At 42.4% G+C, this 21,618-nt stretch overlaps 1 protein-coding gene across 1 annotated transcript; it reads right to left on the bottom strand.

The window, feature by feature from the left end:
- Positions 1-2,685: 2,685 nt before the first annotated feature.
- On the bottom strand, positions 2,686-19,983 carry LOC133563510 (1-aminocyclopropane-1-carboxylate synthase-like protein 1). Its single transcript, XM_061917672.1, has 16 exons — positions 19,820-19,983; positions 19,075-19,753; positions 15,708-16,447; positions 15,571-15,630; positions 15,420-15,490; positions 15,269-15,338; positions 13,358-13,424; positions 12,849-12,946; positions 12,452-12,523; positions 12,230-12,330; positions 10,934-11,023; positions 10,781-10,826; positions 10,506-10,647; positions 7,576-7,718; positions 7,265-7,418; positions 2,686-4,283 (listed from the first exon to the last, which is right to left on the bottom strand). Exons 2-16 carry the CDS (start codon positions 19,718-19,720, stop codon positions 3,865-3,867), a joined length of 2,919 nt encoding a protein of 972 aa, XP_061773656.1. The 5' UTR covers positions 19,721-19,753; positions 19,820-19,983; the 3' UTR covers positions 2,686-3,864.
- Positions 19,984-21,618: the final 1,635 nt, after the last annotated feature.

A 21,618-nucleotide genomic window follows, 5' to 3' on the forward strand; every position in this document is an offset into this window, starting at 1 on the left:
GTGTGAGTTTTCCTTGCCCTTATGTGGGCCTACCGAGGATGTCGTGGTGGTTTGTGCAGCCCTTTGAGACACTAGTGATTTAGGGCTATATAAGTAAACATTGATTGATTGATTGATGTCCTTTCCAACTCGAGACGTTACGCACGCGTCATCATTCCGCGACGTTTTCAACAAGAAACTCCGCGGGAAATTTAAAATTGCAATTTAATAAACTAAACCGGCCGTATGTTAATATTTCATCATTGATATATAAACTATCAGACTGTGTGGTGGGTAGTAGTGGGTGTCAGTAGGTCTTCAAGCACTTTGGCATGGAGACTGTTTCTACAAACATTTGTGAAAGAATGGGCCGCTCTCAGGAGCTAAGTGATTTCCAGCATGGAACTGTCATAGGATGCCACCTGTGCAACAAATCCAGTCGTGAAATTTCCTCCCCCTTAAATATTCCAAAGTCAACTGTCGGCTTTATTATAAGAAAATGGAAGAGTTTGGGAACAACAATAACTCAGCCACAAAGTGGTAGGCCACGTAAACTGACAGAGAGGGGTCAGCAGATGCTGAAGCGCATAGTGCAAAGAGGTCGCCGACTTTCTGCACAATTCAAAAATTCAGTCGTGAAATTTCCACGCTCCTAAATATTCCAAAGTCAACATTGTTATAAGAAAATGGAAGTGTTTGGGAACAACAGCAACTCAGCCACGAAGTGGTAGGAACGTAAACTGACAGAGAGGAGTATGCGGAAGCTGAAGCACATAGTGCAAAGAGTTCTGCACAGTCAGTTGCTACAGAGCTCCAAACTTCATGTGACCTTCCAATTAGCCCACGTACAGTACGCAGGGAGCTTGATGGAATGGGTTTCCATGCCCGAGCAACGGCATCTAAGCCATACATCATCAAGTCCAATGCAAAGGGTCAAACGCAGTGGTGTAAAGCACGTCGCCACCGGACTCTGGAGCAGTGGAGACGCGTTCTCTGGAGTGATGATTCACACTTTTTTATCCGTCAATCTGATGTACCAGCCAGGAGAACAGTACATTTCGGACTGCATTGTGCCGAGTGTGGAATTTGGCTGAGAAGGAATCATGGTGTGGGGTTGTTTTTCAGGAGTTTGGCTTGGCTCCTTAGTTCCAGAAAAAGGAACTTTGAATGCTCCAGGATACCAAAACATTTTGGACAATTCCATGTTTCCAACCTTGTGGGAACAGTTTGGTCCATAAAGGCATGGACGACGGAGTCTGGTGTGGATGAACTTTACTGGCCTGCACAGAGTCCTGACCTGAACCCAATAAAACACCTTTAATTAGGACAGAGACTGAGAGCCAGGCCATCTCAACCAACATCAGTGTGTGACCTCACCAGTGCGCTTTTGCAAGAATGGTCGAAAATTCCTATAAACACACTACGCAATCTTGTGGACAGCCTTCCCAGAAGAGTTGAGGCTGTAATAGCTGCAAAAGGTGGACCATATTGAACCCTTTTGGGTTAGGAATGGGATGGGACTTCAAGTTCATATGTGAGTTAAGGCAGGTGGCCAAAAACTTTTGGTAATATAGTGTATATCAGCTAAGTTTGGACATCCTGCTGGGACTAACAGACTTTCAATGCACGAAACACTTTTATTGAACGGTTATTATTTAATAAAAAATACATATATAATGTAGCATCTATTAATTGTTTCGAGAGATGTTTTGAAAAATAATATGAGACTGTCATGCTGTGCACATTAGAGATGCGCGGATAGGCAATTATATCATCCGCATCACCAAAGTCGTCATCCACCCGCTGTCCACCCAAACAAACATTTTATCAGGACCGTACCCGCCTGCCAACCGCCCGCTGAAATACATCAGAGATTGTTCGCCTTTACCACTCACAGAACTATTTAAACCTGTTTCACAAAGTAATGATGACAATTGGAGCTGCTAACGTTCCCGCGACTATCCAATTGTGTTCATCCTGATTACAAGAATATGGGCGTGCTGTGAAGCCATTGCCTTTGACACCTTCAACAACATGTATGAACCGATTGTTGGTCCGGCAACATGTTGTGTGCAGATTCATTCCGCAATCACACGTTCAAGATTGAAAGGCGTACTGGGTGATACAGAGTACACTGATGGTTGTGATATAAACAACTTTAACACTTACTAATATGCGCCACGCTGTGAAGCCACACCCAACAAGATTGACAAACACATTTCGGGAGAACATCCTCACAGTAACACAACATAAACGCAACACAACAAATACCCGTAATCCTTTGTATCCGTGACACTTCCTGAATATATTTTACACCCCCGCGCCCCCAACCCCGCCCACCTTACCGACGCTAGCGGGGTGTATAAAATAGTCAGGAAGTGTCATGAATGCAAAGGCTTATGGGTATTTGTTGTGTTGCGTTTATGTTGTGTTACTGTGAGGATGTTCTCCCGAAATGTGTTTGTCGTTCTTAATTGGTGTGGCTTCACAGCGTGGCGCATATTACTAAGAGTGTTAAAATAGTTTATATCACAACCATTAGTGTACTCTGTGTCACCCAGTATGCCTTGCAGTCGTGTGCGTGCTGCCGCGGAAGCCACACACAACATGTTGCTGGACTGACAAGCAGATCGTACATGTTGTAGTAGGCGATAAAGCCAATGGCTTCATAGCACGCCCTAATACTTATAATCTGGGTGGCATTCAGGAGAACAATAGCGTCTCCTATTCTCTTCTTCGCTTTATGACACGGGTCTTAAATGGCACTTTGAATGGCGAAGGATACCGATCACAGAACCATGCATATCAAATATTTCCGGATGGTTCAACCGCCACCCGCCCGAATCTAATTAAAATCTATATTTTCGTCATGTCAACCGCCCGACCCGCGGTTACTCCGCGGATGAGACCGCAAAGCGCACATCTCTAGTGCACATACACAAACACACAAACCGTTGTCTACCAAGCCCCACTGGCGTGTCACGGCTTCACAAACATGTGTACTAAACGGAACTCTTAATATCACAAATACCATTAGGGACGTTTAAGAAGCTGTTGTAGCGTGCATACACACGTCACCATGGCGACACATCTACACATGGTTACAACTACCTGAATTGATACGGCCTTTTCAAATTTAAAGCGTTAACTTTTTAATTGATTCCAACGACATTCACAGGTGTAAGAAAAACTCCATCTTCCGTGATTTTTACACAGCCAAGAAAAAAAGACCGGTTGCCACATTAATAATGAGCCCACTTTCATTCCAGACTTAAGGACTTCTGTCTTACTTATGCGGGCGTGTCCGCAGACTGGATGGGAGAATACGAATAAGAGGAAGAAACTAAAACACAAATGCAACAGGCAAAATAAGGGCCATAAAAAGTTTTTGGTTTTTTTGTATTTCAGCATTTTCCAGTTAGGGGTCACCACAGTAAGTGATTTGTCTTTGTTTTTAACCCCAGATTCACTTCCTGTGGCAAGTTCCTGGCAACGGACATCTCCAAAGGCTGGGTGTTAGGGCCCTGGCCGGTAATCACACAGTCTGCATGGAATGCAGCAGCGTGTAACATTATACCACAAGGACTCATTATAATAAAGATAAAAACAAAAAAATATGTACCGTACATTTAATGCAGATCATGATGAGAATTTGGAGAGCAGACCGGGATTTTGGTTCAAGTATATTTAGCAATTAATTATGCATATTAATTATCTCCCTTCAACACTAAACTTTAAAGCAGAGAAAGTTATCTCAAAGTTGCTGTGTTTTTCTTCTGTACTTCTCTGGGATTTGCAAAAAAAAACAAAAAAAAAACATCCTCCTGCTGGGTGTTCATGTCAAACTTTTGGCAGTGAACATACTGCAACTCCACTATCCTAAGCTTATTTGCGAACACGCTCCAGCAGAGCCTTAAACACATCAAAACTCTCTGGGTCCTCTCCTGCAGACTGCTCTGGAGTGTTTTTTTCCAGCCAATCAGAGGAGCGTATTTGATGCTTGAGAGTACCTATCAGTGAGTCCAGGCTCTCTGCAGGCTTATAAGCTTGGTAGTCCTGCAGCACAAAGTCTTCAGGGCCCAGGAAGCCTGTGACAGGAACAGGGCTCGCATTCTTCTTCAGCTGTCCCGATGACTTGCTCTGGGGGGATGATGTAGAATTTTCAATCGCAGCATTGTTTGACCGTGCACTGTCCTCCATCACGGATCTCTTGCTCTCCTCTCCGGCTTCTTTGGTCACGAATGGCTCCGTGTTGGCACTTCTTTCTTCTATTTCCTCTAAAGCTTCTCGAATTCTCTTTAGGCCTAACACAAAATAAACACAAAACAAGTCAGTAAATGTCATTCAAACGAGATTATAAGATTATAATTATTCACCCAGGTGACAATTTATACAGGTACATGTTTGGCAGCAATGCATCCACAGAAAATACTGTGCCAAACTGAAGCTGTAAACGTGATGCTTTGAACTAGACTCTCCAGGAAAGAAAACAGAAACATTTAGGTCCCTTTAACAGGCAAATAAAACACAGACGGATAAATCTTTGGCAAAAAGTGTTACATCTTCATATAGAATATAGTATATAGAACCATACACACTGCAAGATGACTCAATTTAATAAAAGTATTTGGATTGTCCAAAAAGTACTGTAGCTTACAGCCTGAGCGATAAACCTTTTGCACTTTGTCGGTGCATTTACAATGAAACTGATACATTGGTATTAATATACAATAAGGTTACATTGTTACTAATAGGTGTACTGATATAACTTTTTCACTTCCACTACAATACAGATATTGGAGCCTTGGTTATTGCCCAATACATCTATTGATATGATACAATATAAATGGGTTGTACTTGTATAGCGCTTTTCTACCTTCAAGGTACTCAAAGCGCTTTGACACTACTTCCACATTTACCCATTTACACACAGATGGAGGGAGCTGCCATGCAAGGCGCTAACCAGCACCCATCAGGAGCAAGGGTGAAGTGTCTTGCTCAGGACACAACGGACATGACGAGGTCGGTACTAGGTGGGGATAGAACCAGGGACCCTCGGGTTGCGGACGATGTATGCAAGGGAATGACTCTTGCATACTTTTGTTATTCTGTAGTGTGGAATGTTAGAAAAGGCCTAATCAAGTGAAACGACTCAAATGGAAAAGAATGATAGGAACTATTTATTTCTAACCATCTGACATAGACTTATGTTGTCTTTAAGTTGAAATGGCAAAATCTAGGGGCCACTTTAATTCATTAAGTAAAGCTCATGATGCAATAAGTTGAATGATCCAGATACATTTGTTAGTGAATGCATTTCAAATACTCCTATGCCTAGGAGAACTTTGTATGTGTAAGTAATATGCAACTATAACAATTTGATACTTGTTTATAACGACAAATGTCATGCTTTAGACTGAAATATTGTTCCATTTGTGTGTGCTTTGTAGATGCTCCTGGTAGCCTGTAACCTACCATGTTTACCTTTTGTAAATGGCTTCACTACAACAGCAGAAAATATCACCTTTTTTTCTTGTTGGACATTTAGGTGTTAACTTGCTGTCTAACCTTTCACAAGTAAACGCTTTGCAGGACTGCATGTATCGGAATGCTTATATCGGAGGTTTTAGATGCAAGTCGATATAATCTGATTGTTTGTTGTTGATTTTTGCTGGTATCAGATATTGGTTGGGACACCCTTAGTTACTAATACTAGTTAAGTGTGTGCACAGAAAACTCTGCCAGACACACTTACAGGCCAGAGCATACCTGTCAACCCACCCACTTTTCCCAGGAAACGTCAGTATTTTGCACTTATTTCTGAGTGCCTTCTTGTTTACATACGTTTACCGTATTATAATAATAAATAAATGTCTCTATCTCTTATTTTCATAGATTAACTGGGAAATATACCTTACCAACCTGCATAGCTCGGTTGGTAGAGCAGATGTGCCAGCAACTTGAGGGTTGCAGGTTCAATTCCCGCTTCCGCCATCCTAGTCCCTGCCGTTGTGTCCATGGGTCTCCCACAGGTAGTTAATGAGCTTCCAAGTAGCTTGAAACCTGATTTTAAGTAGCTCACCAAAGGTTTAAATAATATTTGCTTGAACTCTTAGTATTTTCATAACTCTATATTAGGGGTCACCAACCTTTTTGAAACCAAGAGCTACTTCTTGGGTACTGATTAATGCGAAGGGCTACCAGTTTGATACACACTTAAATAAATTGCCAGAAATAACCAATTTACTCAATTTACCTTTGACTCTATGTTATTATTAATAATTAATGATATTTATCTTTGTGGAAACACTGATCATCTTAATGATTTCTCACAATAAATATATATTTTTGATGACATGTTAAAATCCAATCTGCACTTTGTTAGAATATATAACAAATTGGACCAAGTTATATTTCTAACAAAGACAAATCATCATTTCTTCTAGCTTTTCCAGAACAAACATTTTAAAAGAAATTCAAAATACTTTGAAATAACATTTAAATTTGATTCTAAAAATTTTCTAGATTTGTCAGAATTATTTTTTGGAATTTTAATCATAATAAGTTTGAAGAAATATTTCACAAAAAATCTTCATTGAAAAAACAGAAGCTAAAATGAAGAATTAAATAAAAAATGATTTATTATTCTTTACAATAAAAAAAATAAATTTACTTGAACATTGATTTAAATTGTCAGGAAAGAAGAGGATGGAATTTAAAAGGTAAGAAAGGTATATGTGTTTAAAAATGCTAAAATCATTTTTAAGGTTGTATTTTTTCTCTAAAATTGTCTTTCTGAAAGTTATAAGACGCAAAGTAAAAAAATAAATGAATTTATTTAAACAAGTGAAGACCAAGTCTTTAAAATATGTTCTTGGATTTTCAAATTCTATTTGAGTTTTGTCTCATTTAGAATTAAAAATGTCGAGCAAAGCGAGACCAGCTTGCTAGTAAATAAATACAATTTAAAAAATAAAGGCAGCTCACTGGTAAGTGCTGCTATTTGAGTTATTTTTAGAACAGGCCAGCGGGCTACTCATCTGGTCCTTATATAGACCCCTGCTCTATATAATGACAAATGACCAAATAGCATAAAAAACAATGACCAGTGTTTGAGTAGAGATCTGCTTCAGAAGAGAGTATAATTTAAATGTTGCCCGTCATATAAATAAAACATAAATGTCCATTCTCCCATTATTTGGTGATAGTAGCTCTCCTAGTGAAGAATGTTGGAAACCCCTGCTTATAGACTGCACTATATATTACTGTATAAGAAATGACTGACCAAGTTGAAGGTGGTGCTGCTTGTCAGCAAAGACTATTCGAAACCAGCCCGGTGTAGAGCAGCAGAAGGCCTGCCCACAGCTCAATACCACTTTGTGTTTGAGGAAGCAGCGCCACATCAACAACTCTTCCTCAAATGACGGGGCTCTGAGGAACTGACAAGACACACAAGGAAGAAACATCAAGCTTCCAGAATAAAAGGACTTTAATGACAATGACTTTTACCCCTGCAATTCAATTACCTCTGCACAAATTAGCATTAGATTATCAACCCCAGCATCTAACATTGCAATGTGACCTTGGTCACGTTACCTTTCTGAAGTCAGCCCAGACATACAAAGCAGCAGGCCTGTCCAGGTGGTGGATGTCCATTGTCTGCAACTCATCTGTCACGTAGCGGTGAGCACCTTTCAATCGACGTCTGTTCTCGGGCAAAAACTCCTTGCTGATCCATTCTGCAGCATGACAGTGTCAAGTGTCAATAGCTTCAAAGGAATAGAGTACATTCAATGTCAAAAAGCTTTGCGCATCAGAAACGCAAATGCAGTAAAATGTCGCTAAGATGCAAGAGAAGACTCAGCTTAGGTAAACTGTACCTTTTGGTGTCATCCACAATGACGTTGAAAAACATTTTAAACTTGAATAGTGATCAGTCCCTTTTATAATTGATCAAGCTAACACTCACATGCTGCACAGGCAAAGAGGTGATTTTATTTTTATTTTTCTGAGTGAAAATATTTGTTTACCATTTGTCTCAAACCTGAATTTAATTAGATACATGTTTGAGAGTAACTTGAACACAATGTTCAATATTTATTTCTTTAGCGTAAAATAAGAAAATTGACAGAATATAATAAATATTATTCCAGTTGATGCTTATTCGGCTTAATAATTAGACCTTTCTTATGCCACCCTGGCCAGGGACCTGGGCTGCACAATCGGCCACAAAAGGCAGAAAGGCAGAATCCTTTTGGTAAATAGTTACACCACCAGGAATTTCAAGAAGAGTTAATGAATTCCACAAAACAGGAAATAAGTTTGCCGTAAAACTTTATTAATTCCATTGACCTTTTAGTAACCATTTTTGAGTTAGTTTAGTTTTTCAGTACAAGAGTGAGAAAGTGTTTTTTAGGCTTAATATGGTACGCATACTTTTTTTTCTAATTATAGGCCGATTCTGTTTTTCAAGGCACGATTGCCAACCCTACCTGCTTTTTTTGAAATACACATTTCCTTATGTAATTCCATCCATCCATCCATTTTCTACCGCTTATTCCCTTTCGGGGTCGCGGGGGGCGCTGGCGCCTATCTCAGCTACAATCGGGCGGAAGGCGGGGTACACCCTGGACAAGTCGGCAGCAATTAGTGCTTGTAAATCAGGCTTTGGCATCTAGTGCCCTATGTGTGTCTATGTCAGGGGTGTCAAACTCAAATACAGAGTGGGCCAAAATTTAAAACTGAACAAAGCCGTGGGCCGAGGTTGAACAAATTAATCTTTTAATAGGGACCCAAACAAGTTTTTCATTGAATATTGAACAAGCAAGGCTTATATAACTTTATAGTGACATGCAAAATTGAGTTTAAAATAATAATAATAATAATTTAAAAATATCAATGGCATATGAAATCAAATTTAAATAAAAATTGAATGCCTCTTTTCTATTTGCAGCCTTCTGAGGTAAATATTAACATGAACTTTTTCCAGAGGCTAATACGTTTGAAAATAAAACAATGAATACATCAACCATTCAGGCATTTTTACTGCTCAGTTAATGTCGGGGCTCAGGTGGGTGGGGTTAGGGGGGCGGGGTTTGTTGGTAGCGGGGAGGGGTGTATATTGTAGCGGTCCGGATGAGTTTCTGGGTATTTGTTCTGTTGTGTTTATGTTGTTACGGTGTGGATGATCTCCCGAAATGTGTTGGTCATTCTTGTTTGGTGTGGGTTCACAGTGTGGCGCATATTTGTAACAGTGTTGAAGTTGTTTATATGGCCACCCTCAGTGTGACCTGTATGCTGTTGATCAAGTATGCCTTGCATTTACTTACATGTGTGTAGAAGCCACATATATTACGTGACTGGGCCGGCACGCTGTTTGTGAGGAGGAAAAACAGACTTGACGAGAGGTTGTAGGGGACGCTAAAGGCAGTGCCTTTAAGGCACACCCCCAATATTGTTGTCCGGGTGGAATTCGGGAGAATAGTTGCACCGGGAGATTTTCGGGAGGGGAACTGAAATTCGAGAGTCTCCCGGGAAATCGGTGAATGCGGTGTTAGAGAGTTGGTGTCGCTGTATAATACCGGCGGGCCAGCTCTAATGTTAATTTGATATTGCCTCAAGGGCCAAATGAAATTACACGGCGGGCCAAATTTGGCCCGCGGGCCAGAGTTTGACACCTATGGTCTATGTAAACAAGACACAAACCTAAATTGCCATGACCGAAAAAACTGTCATGTGTTCCAAACAATAAAGTACCGGAGTAAAACTCATTTAGCCTGGGGCCTTGCGACATCATTTTATGTGGTCCTCCACATCATTTATGTGGCCCACTACGTCACTTTATGTGATCCGCTACATTATTTTAGGTTGCTCGCCACATCAATTAAGTGGCCCACCAAGTCATTTGATGCGGTCAGCCACATCATTTCAAGTGGACCGCCAGATCATTTATATGGTCCTTCACATCACTTAATGTGGCCCGACAGTTCATTTTATGTGGCCTGCCACATTATTTAAACGGCCCGCTACGTCATTTAATTACATTACTTTAGGTGGCTTGCCACATATTTGAATGGATCTCCACATCATTTAACGTGGCCTGCTAAAAGCTGGAAATAATAAAGTACTTTCTGGCTAGATTAGTTATTTTTTTCAATTCTGAGAAAAAAATATATGGAATGCAATTTCATATGTTCTAGACTTTAATGTTAATAAATTAATTATTTTTTATAACATGATGTTTAAAGCATTATATTCACATAAAAGTTTTTCGCCTTTTTCACCAGTCAATATGTTAGTAAAATAAATATTCTGATAAAAAACAGTTGCCTATGCCAATTTTGTAACAAAACTAAAGTTTGCATTCACATATATTTTACTGTTACATGCGGTCTTCTGGGGGCAGCCATAATTGTAACATGGCCCCTCAATGAAAATAGTCTTACACCCCTGCAATAAAGGATCATTTTGTAAATAGCAAGAATCATGATAGTCTAAAAAAATACACAAAGCTCATGGATCCCTACCCCTATCTTGAAGAAGTTGCATGACTTGGTGCTGCGTGGTCCCAGAAATGCCATGGAATGAGCCCAGCTTGGCCAAAGCATCAACAAGGTCTTGGTTCTCAGTATACAGTGTGCCTACTCTGTTTCCAGCCATTGCGAAGTCCTGGAAAGGACAAGGTGAAGTCAACAAGTAAAAGAGCAGTGACAGCAAACCCGGAGAATTAACAGTACTGTCAGCAGTGATAAAAAAAAAAAAAAGAAGTCCTCCACATAATGCAGTGCAGCACGACACGTACCTTGCTCAGCCCCCACATTATATGTGTCCTCTGTGGGTCGGGCAAACTGAAATAAGGGCACATCATTAGCAGTAAAGAGGCGATCTTCAGCCGTAATTGTCATGATGAAGGGCCTACAAGAGTAATCATGCAGAGGATAGGTTAAGCCCGTACCTTTCCAGACTGAGGACACTGTGAAATGTTACTGATTCATCAAACACCGTCAGCATGTACACCTCATCTATGATGGCGTGGAGCTTATTTCTAAAGCAGGAGACAAGTGTATTTATTTCAATGTACCGAATACAGTAAATTATGTCTGATACAAGTCAAATAAAATATATAATAATAGTTACTTCGGTGAAGTACTGGTTTAGGTTTATGAGAGCTCAGTGCCTGTGAAGGTCAACAATGGCAATAAAGATTGCACGGCCATTTAGAAAACAAGTGAAATGCAGGGGACTCCAGAATAAACTGCTGCATGAAGCACTATGTTAATACTTAAGGAGGGTGCTAAAACTCAATCAAAGTACACTTGATTCCCCACGTGAGACTGAATCTGTCTTGTAAATTGAGAAAACTGTACGCGGTGTCTCAGCAAGATGTTTGTTTGATTGATTGATTGATACTTTTATTAGTAGATTGCACAGTACAGTACATATTCCGTACAATTGACCACTAAATGGTAACACCCGAATAAGTTTTTCAACTTGTTTAAGTCGGGGTCCACGTTAATCAATTCATGTGAGCTGCAGGATTGCACGCCAGGAGGATTATATGCTATAGTACAGTGGTTCTCAACCTTTTTTCAGTGACGAACCCCCTGTGAACATTTTTTTTAATTCAAGTACCCCCTAATCAGAGCAAAGCATTTTTGGTTGAAAAAAAAGAGATAAAAAAGTAAAATACAGCACTATGTCATCAGTTTCTGATTCATTAAATTGTATACCAGTGCAAAATATTGCTCATTTGTAGTGGTCTTTCTTGAACTATTTGGAAAAAAATAAACATAACTAAAAACTTGTTGAAAAAGTGAAAAGTGATTCAATTATAAATAAAGATTTCTACACATAAAAATAATCATCAACTTCAAGTGCCCTCTTTGGGGATTGTAATCGTGATCCATCTGGATTCGTGAACTTAATTCTAAACATTTCTTCACACAAAAAAAAATCTTTAACATCAATATTTATGGAACATGTCCACAAAAAATCTAGCTGTCAATACTGAACATTGCATTGTTTTTTCACAGTTTATGAACTTACATTCATATTTTGTTGAAGTATTATTCAATAAATATATTTATAAAGGAATTTTGAATCGTTGCTTTTTTTTTTAGAATATATTTTTTTTAAATCTCACGTACCCCTTGGCATACCTTCAAGTACCCCCAGGGGTACGCGTACCCCCCATTTGAGAACCCCAGCTATAGTAGACCAAAATGTGAGTTAGCAGACATGCAGAACACACCTTTTGGCAAACTCTAAGAAGGCCAGCATTTCCTTTGGGGTGTAGATCTCAGCAAGAGGGTTGTGTGGGTTCATCAGTATAAGACCCTGGATATTTACCCCCTATAAGGACAGCAACAGTTGTTTTTTAGTAACAACTTTCAAACATATCACACTTGTAAATTTGGGAAACGATGGGGTTGCATTCAAATACTGACTCAGAACAAACGCATGAATGTATTACCTCTTGCTTCGCCCTCTGCAGACCTTCTTCCAGTTTGCTTACAGTGAGGTGGAAAATTCGACCTTCTTTATCCTATCAATATTTATAGAAGAAAATAAAGCGGATATCAACTCCAAATACAGAACTCCAAACAGGGTAACACCCTAAGCTTAAGTGCCACAAACTACAACTATTGCATTATTAAAAATGATCAAATACATTGTAGAAGTTTTACTATCATTCCACCCTGGACAATAGTTGTTCATACTAATCATTGGAATTCCAACATTAATATGACATTGATGCCCATTGAATATAAACATCTAACTGCAACTACAACTAAGAAGGCATTATAAATGATTATTACATGATGCAAATATGATCCATAATTCATACAAGATATCTGTTCCTACTGTACCTCACAGTCCAGAGGAACATGAAACAACTGGACATCACTATAAAGCTGCAGGTCCTCTGTAATAACGCCATAGAATGGACTAGGAATGAGAATGGCCTCTACAAAAATGAAAAAACACACCATGATTGGCTGGATAATGGAACCATCATTTAATTTTGTAAAAGAGATGTTTTTCTTAATTTTTCTACTTTTAAATGTAAGACACTGTGGTATACTAGTATACATGTTAAGTGGAGTACAAACTCTAGTTCTAGCAATGACAGAAATCATGTTTTTTTTATTACCTGTCAGGTTGATCAACCAAATATCAGTCTTATTTATATCCCAAAACGATTGCAGTATTGTTTTAAAAGGGAGGACTATTAAATTCAAAACCCATACAGTATGACAAGTTACGTAAGTCCCAGATAACCCAAATTAACTTCTTCTACATCACCCTTTTTCCCTACTCTCCCTATAGAACATTTACTTTAATAAAAAAAGCAAGCAATGTTTACTTGTCTACTCACCTTTTGGGTCACAAATTACTGCTGCAATGCAGGAGAAGATGGAACTACAACCATTCATCACCACAACCTGAATAAATACACACATAGATACTTTAGAGCAGTGGTTCTCAACCTTTTCTCAGTGATGTACACCCTGTGAACATTTTTTTTGATTCAAGTACCCCCTAATCAGAGCAAAGCATTTTTGGTTGAAAAAAAACAGACAAAGAAGTAAAATACAGCACTATGTCATCAGTTTCTGATTTATTAAATTGTATAACAGTGCAAAATATTGCTCATTTGTAGTGGTCTTTCTTGAACTATTTGGAAAAAAATATAGAATAACTAAAACTTGTTGAAAAATAAACAAGTGATTCAATTATAAATAAAGATTTCTACACATAGAAGTATTCATCAACTTAAAGTGCCCTCTTTGGGGATTGTAATAGAGATCTATCTGGATTCATGAACTTAATTCTAAACATTTCTTCACAAAAAATACATCTTTAACATCAATATTTATGGAACATGTCCACAAAAAAATATAGCTGTCAACACTGAATATTGCATTGTTGTATTTTTTTTCACAGTTTATGAACTTACATTCTTATTTTGTTGAAGTATTATTCAATAAATATATTTAAAAATTATTTTTGAATTGTTGCTATTTTTAGAATATTTTAAAAAAATCTCACGTACCCTTTCGGCATACCTTCAAGTACCCCCAGGGGTACGTGTACTTCCATTTGAGAACCACTGATTTAGATCCTGAAAGAGTCTCATTGGTGGAGGTAATAAAGAGGCCTGGCCTGATGATGAACAAGTTACTAAAATTCAAATAGTTGCTCAAAAATATTGTACATTAAATTGAGACTAGCCTCAGAGGTTCCTATCCAACCATATTGAGTAAACATTTAAACTACTTACTGATAAAGCATGAAAGAAACATGTCTGAAAAAGCCCAATATGTGCGATTACATAGTGTGCCAAAAAAGCACATAAAGATCTAAGAGTGCTTGCTGTTAATCACATTAAATCTGTGGAGAGAGAGAAACTTTGAATTGCAAATCAACAGCCACAAAACCAGTATTTGGTATCTGAAGAGAGGTGTGGACCAAAATCCGTCTTGAGTCTCAATTGCAAGTATTATATTGTACACTTTGCATACAGTAGCAATTCCAAGATGTTAGATGGCAGTAGGGCATAGTGAAGTGTGAAGTGAATTATATTTATATAGCGCTTTTCTGTAGTGACTCAAAGCGCTTTTACATACTGAAACCCAATATCTAAGTTACACTTAAAGCAGGCTACGATGTGTTGTCTAGCTTGGATGTAGTCTTTGCCATTTAGCTGAATTGTGTGCCAGTCTTGTCTTATGATGCGTCCTACAAAGTGTTTATACTGAAAGCATTGTATTCATTACACACTTGCTGTTTGATTGCAACACGAATCTGAGTTGTAGTTCTCATTACCAAATTTGGAGTAGTTGAAATCGCCATGTAAAATGGCTAATTCTAATCAGTTGCATGTAAATGGCAAAGCTAATGTAAATTAGCATCAAGTTACCGCATTTTGGAAAAGTGAATCCTTACTTTAAGTTTAATGTTTTCCATCAGTCATACTGTAATTTCTTAGTCGGCATGAAGGCAGTCCAACTGAGTCTGCTCTGGGAGCTGCTTCAGTGATTGTTTCTTCATCATGTCTTAGAGCTGGCCGAGTCTACAACCGGGACTGATGACACATGCAACAAAAGTATCGAAATGTGGCACGGTTTGATTTTACGTGAATCAACACAGACGGAATTTGGTCAGCGATAATAAAATGACCGAATTTGGTACACATCCCTATTGATTACACAAAAGTACATAGTTGTCAATCCACCCACAGACACTAGAGTGTTACCACTAGATTCTGACATTACTCTTTACTCACATTGTCAGCTATCAGTCGCTTTGGAGAATGGCAAAAGTAAGTCAGGAACTTGGCAACCTCTTCTCTCAAGCTGAAAGAACAAGACGGAAATAGGTGGTATTAAACATGACAAAAAGTCATGTGAACATATGAAATGAAGCAAATCTCTTACAATGCATGTCCCCTCCAGTCACCATACTGCAACAGCACTGGGTCAACATGCAGCATATCAGCTTGGGTCAACTGTAGTGTAAGTAGTTTGACAAGATTGTTATTTAAATATCCACCAGTTCTCATGGTTCATTGGCTGCAACGCATCTCACCCTTTTATGCAGAAGATCATAGCAGAGCTTATTCTCACTTGTACCCATGTTAATTAAACCCTAGGATCACAGAAAAGTGGTATCTTAATTTAAAAAAAATGTTTGGAATTACATCTTTCAACAAATGTAAATCTCACATCAGGGTTGTCCGTTTCGTGATATCTGTTAACTTCGTACTGAGTAAAGCCCTCCTGGAGAACGGCTTGGTTCTGTCGGATACTGTTACCACGATTGGACAGGTACACGCTGAGTTTAGTAGACTTCACACCTCTCTCGGTTGCCAATCCACCCACGGGAATTGTGCAGAACTTGACAGAGGTGGACTGACCTGACTTTATTGTCCCCTTAGTGCAAACTGTGTGTGGAGTGGGAGCCGGAGAATTTGTTTGAGACGAGGACGGCGCAGTGGAGGCCGTTGGTGTCACCCCTGAAGCTGACTGATGATCTAGAGGAGAGACGGAAATGTTCATGGATGCGTTTGCTGTCGTCGCATCACCCTGTCTGACCGCAACCAAAGCCCCGGTAAGCATGCTGAACAGGCGCAGCTCATGCTGGCGCTCTTGCTCCGCTCTCTTCTCTTCTTGCTGTTGTCTTCGCTCATCAGCCTGCAACTCCTTCTCCAGCCTCGCCTCCTCCAAGGAGAGGAGGCGATCTTCAGCGCACCTCTGCCAGACAAGGAAACTGGCCAGAGCTTTGTCCAGAGGCCCATTGCTGCCACATTTACCGCTCCCGTGGCCGCATGTTGTCTTGCCTGCACGCCGGCGCCTTCTCTGTCTTACGGAAGCCAAAGGACGGGCCGTTTCCTTAAATGTTTCATGAGGCGCAGGTGCACTGCCAGATTGGGAGGCAGACCCAGCAAGGTTCACGTCAGTCAAACCTGTTGTGGAGATGAGAAAGAATATGACATTACATTATGCAGACTATTTACTGTATATCAAGTTATGAAAAATGGATGCAAAATATTGCATACAACCACGTATTCCATCCATCCATCCATTTTCTACCGCTTATTCCCTTTTGGGGTCGCGGGGGGCACTGGCGCCTATCTCAGCTACAATCGGGCGGAAGGCGGGGTAAACCCTGGACAAGTCGCCACCTCATCGCAGGGCCAACACAGATAGACAACATTCACACACTAGGGCCAATTTAGTGTTGCCAATCAACCTATCCCCAGGTGCATGTCTTTGGAGGTGGGAGGAAGCCGGAGTACCCGGAGGGAACCCACGCATTCACGGGGAGAACATGCAAACTCCACACAGAAAGATCCTGAGCCTGGATTTGAACCCAGGACTGCAGGACCTTGGTATTGTGAGGCAGACGCACTAACCCCTTCTGCCACCGTTTGCACATAGTAAATTTAAAAATTAACTCCTCCGCCATTTTGAAAATGACGACAGGAGAAGCATCGCTCGAGACGTCACGACTTTGACCCGGCAGTAAAAGTAAGCATGCGCTAATAAATTTGGGGGGCGAGTTTGACCCGGTAGTAATTCAAGGCAGGCCCATATTACATGCCCGGCGGCTATTCAAAGAAATACGGTATACATCGTGTATTGCGATTTATAGCCTGCAAATATCCATCCATCCATCCATTTTCTACCGCTTATTCCCTTTTTGGGCTCGCGGCGCCTATCTCAGCTACAATCGGGCGGAAGGCGGCATACACCCTGGACAAGTCACCACCTCATCGCAGGGCCAACACAGACAGACAACATTCACACACTAGGGCCAATTTAGTGTTGCCAATCAACCTATCCCCAGGTGCATGTCTTTGGAGGTGGGAGGAAGCCGGAGTACCCGGAGGGAACCCACGCATTCACGGGGAGAACATGCAAACTCCACACAGAAAGATCCTGAGCCTGGATTTGAACCCAGGACTGCAGGACCTTCGTATTGTGAGGCAGACGCACTAACCCCTCTGCCACCGTTTACACATAGTAAATTTAAAAATTAACTCCTCCGCCATTTTGAAAATGACGACAGGGAAAGCGTCGCTCGAGACGTCACGACTTTGACCCGGCAGTAAAAGTAAGCATGCGCTAATAAATTTGGGGGGCGAGTTTGACCCGCTAGTAATTCAAGGCAGGCCCATAGTATTCAAAGAAATACGGTATACATCGTGTATTGCGATTTATAGCCTCCAAATATCCATCCATCCATCCATTTTCTACCGCTTATTCCCTTTTTGGGGTTGCGGGGGGCGCTGGCGCCTATCTCAGCTACAATCGGGCGGAAGGCGGGGTACACCCTGGTCAAGACGCCACCTCATCGCAGGGCCAACACAGATAGACAGACCACATTCACACTCACATTCACACACTAGGGCCAATTTAGTGTTGCCAATCAACCTATCCCCAGGTGCATGTCTTTGGAAGTGGGAGGAAGCCGGAGTACCCGGAGGGAACCCACGCATTCACGGGGAGAACATGCAAACTCCACACAGAAAGATCCCTAGCCTGGATTTGAACCCAGGACTGCAGGACCTTCGTATTGTGAGGCAGACGCACTAACCCCTTCTTTCACCGTGAAGCCCCCTACAAATATCAATCAATCAATCAATGTTTACTTATATAGCCCTAAATCACTAGTGTCTCAAAGGGCTGCACAAACCACCACGACATCCTCGGTAGGCCCACATAAGGGCAAGGAAAACTCACACCCAGTGGGACGTCGGTGACAATGATGACTATGAGAACCTTGGAGAGGAGGAAAGCAATGGATGTCGAGCGGGTCTAACATGATACTGTGAAAGTTCAATCCACAATAGATACAACACAGTCACGAGAGTCCAGTCCAAAGAGGATCTAAGACACAGCAGCGAGAGTCCCGTTCACAGCGGAGCCAGCAGGAAACCATCCCAAGCGTAGGCGGATCAGCATCGCAGAGATGTCCCCAGCCGATACACAGGCGAGCAGTACATGGCCACCGGATCGGACCGGACCCCCTCCACAAGGGAGAGTGGGACATAGAAGAAAAAGAAAAGAAACGGCAGATCAACTGGTCTAAAAAGGGAGTCTATTTAAAGGCTAGAGTATACAAATGAGTTTTAAGGTGAGACTTAAATGCTTCTACTGAGGTGGCATCGCGAACTGTTACCGGGAGGGCATTCCAGAGTACTGGAGCCCGAACGGAAAATGCTCTATAGCCCGCAGACTTTTTTTGGGCTTTGGGAATCACTAATAAGCCGGAGTCCTTTGAACGCAGATTTCTTGCCGGGACATATGGTACAATACAATCGGCAAGATAAGATGGAGCTAGACCGTGTAGTATTTTATACGTAAGTAGTAAAACCTTAAAGTCACATCTTAAGTGCACAGGAAGCCAGTGCAGGTATCGAGATATTTAAAAAGGGCCAAATCGCCCAGCCCTAGTTGAAATAGTGTCAAAGCGCTTTAAGTTCCTTAAAGAAAAGGTAGAAAAGCGCTATACAGGTATAACCAATTTAAAATATTATTTTGAGTGTGACTGTATAGTCATCGGTGTGTTTCATGGCAAAAAAACAACCTGAAGGCGACATCCTGGCATGACCATGAGAATGTTCTCCTTGACCCGACGTGTCTTCTGTCCCTGGTAAGGATTGACCATCAGTTTCTTGCTCATCTCCTGATCTGTAGTACATTTCCGGGGGCGGAACATCAGTGCTCAGCAGACTTTCCTCAACATCCTCACACTTCACATCCAGCGGATCCCCCATTTTGGGCGGCTGACCGAACAGAAACCCCCCGGCACTAGCCGGACCGAAGGCCCCTGCGGAGGAGCTCCCTTGCACGTACGAGTCACTCCCGCACGGGCTCTGGAAGACCTGCTGAGCCACCACGCTTCCACCTAAAGTCGAGTACGTCACCGCCGGCCGGTTGGCCAACACCCAGTCCATGACGTCGTAGAATTTCCAGGATCTCAGCTTGTGGTTGTCTTTGATGCGCCGGTACTCCAGCTTCATCTTCTTGATCTTCTCCCGGCACTGGTCCCCTGAGCGGTAGATGCCCTTTTCGCGCAGGACCAGCGCGATGCGGTCAAACACACGCTGGTTGCGCAGCGAGCTCTCCAGTTCTATCTGGACGGACTCGTCGGACCACAGCTGGAGGAGCTCCACGATCTCCGGGTCGGTCCAGTTGCTGCCTCGCTCGTGTCTCCGGCCTCGGGGGTCCATAGTCCGCTACTTACACTTACTCACTCGGCGGTCCTGGAAGGGGGGCAAAAATTTTTTTTATAATAAAAATAAAAATAAATGTTCTGTGCTTCTTCTCACCGTGACTACGCATAGATGTACAAGTACTTCCTCTTCGCCAACATATGGCCTTTTTGGGGGCGTTTTTTGTTGACTATCTGAGGGGGATCCACATCCGGGTTGGCTGCACATGCGTGCTAGTCTTATTCCGGGATAACTTTGGCCCGTGTTAACTGAGACCAGCGTGGAGGCGCACGCATGCGAGTCAAAGTTAAAGCCGGAGCCCTGAGCTCCGTTACAGCGCCCTCTAGCGCAGTGAGTGATTAAATTCATATGTAACTACAGCATGAATCCAGAGGATGGCACTCTCCCACTTCAGTAGAAATAATCCAAGCCATCCCCCTTACATTTCCTACACCAGTGGTCCATCCATCCTTACCTTCCTTCCATCCATCCATTTCTACCGTTTATTCCCTTTTGGAGTCGCGGGGGGGCGCTGGCGCCTATCTCAGCTACAATCGGGCGGAAGGCGGGGTACACCCTGGACAAGTCGCCACCTCATCGCAGGGCCAACACAGATAGACAGACAACATTCACACTCACATTCACACACTAGGGCCAATTTAGTGTTGCCAATCAACCTATCCCCAGGTGCATGTCTTTGGAGGTGGGAGGAAGCCGGAGTACCCGGAGGGAACCCACGCATTCACGGGGAGAACATGCAAACTCCACACAGAAAGATCCCGAGCCTGGATTTGAACCCAGGACTGCAGGAACTTCGTATTGTGAGGCAGACGCACCAACCCCTCTGCCACCGTGAAGCCCCGATACCTTCCTACCGCTTATTATTTTCTGGCACCTATCGCAGTTATTATCGGGCGGAAGGCGGGGTACACCCTGGACAAGTCACCACCTAATCGCAGGGCCAACACAGATAGACGGACACCATTCACACTCACATTCAAACACTAGGGCCAATTTGGTGTTGTTCATGATGTGGCATTAATGGTCAGAGGTATTATATTATATAAGGCGTTGAGGGGTTCCGGTTTGGTGACCGCAGGATTAGGTCTCTGCTTTTTGCAGATGATGTGGTCCTGATGACTTCATCTGACCGGGATCTTCAGCTCTCGCTGGATCGGTTCGCAGCCGAGTGTGAAGCGACCGGAATGAGAATCAGCACCTCCAAGTCCGAGTCCATGGTTCTCGCCCGGAAAAGGGTGGAATGCCATCTCCGGGTTGGGGAGGAGACCCTGCCCCAAGTGGAGGAGTTCAAGTACCTAGGAGTCTTGTTCACGAGTGAGGGAAGAGTGGATCGTGAGATCGACAGGCGGATCGGTGCGGCGTCTTCAGTAATGCGGACGTTGTACCGATCAGTTGTGGTAAAGAAGGAGCTGAGCCGGAAGGCAACGCTCTCAATTTACCGGTCGATCTACGTTCCCATCCTCACCTATGGTCATGAGCTTTGGGTCATGACCGAAAGGATAAGATCACGGGTACAAGCGGCCGAAATGAGTTTCCTCCGCCGTGTGGCGGGGCTCTCCCTTAGAGATAGGGTGAGAAGCTCTGCCATCCGGGAGGAACTCAAAGTAAAGCCGCTGCTCCTTCGCATCGAGAAGAGCCAGATGAGGTGGTTCGGGCATCTGGTCAGGATGCCACCCGAACGCCTCCCTAGGGAGGTGTTTAGGGCACGTCCAACCGGTAGGAGGCCACGGGGAAGACCCAGGACATGTTGGGAAGACTATGTCTCCCGGCTGGCCTGGGAACGCCTCGGGATCCCCCGGGAAGAGCTAGACGAAGTGGCTGGGGAGAGGGAAGTCTGGGTTTCCCTGCTTAGGCTGTTGCCCCCGCGACCCGACCTCGGATAAGCGGAAGATGAT

This window comes from Nerophis ophidion, linkage group LG12, assembly GCF_033978795.1.
Source record: "Nerophis ophidion isolate RoL-2023_Sa linkage group LG12, RoL_Noph_v1.0, whole genome shotgun sequence".
In the NCBI taxonomy this organism is placed as follows: Eukaryota; Metazoa; Chordata; class Actinopteri; order Syngnathiformes; family Syngnathidae; genus Nerophis; species Nerophis ophidion.

Bases quoted from the DNA above. Each gene is read 5' to 3' on its own strand.
- LOC133563510 (XM_061917672.1), bottom strand. From the start codon at position 19,720: ATGGACCCCCGAGGCCGGAGACACGAGCGAGGCAGCAACTGGACCGAC. The intron at 15,491-15,570 runs GTGAGATGCGTT...CTTACACTACAG, and splicing joins ATGATCTTCTGCATAAAAGG to TTGACCCAAGCTGATATGCT. The intron at 7,419-7,575 runs GTAACGTGACCA...GTGTCTTGTCAG, and splicing joins TCTGGGCTGACTTCAGAAAG to TTCCTCAGAGCCCCGTCATT.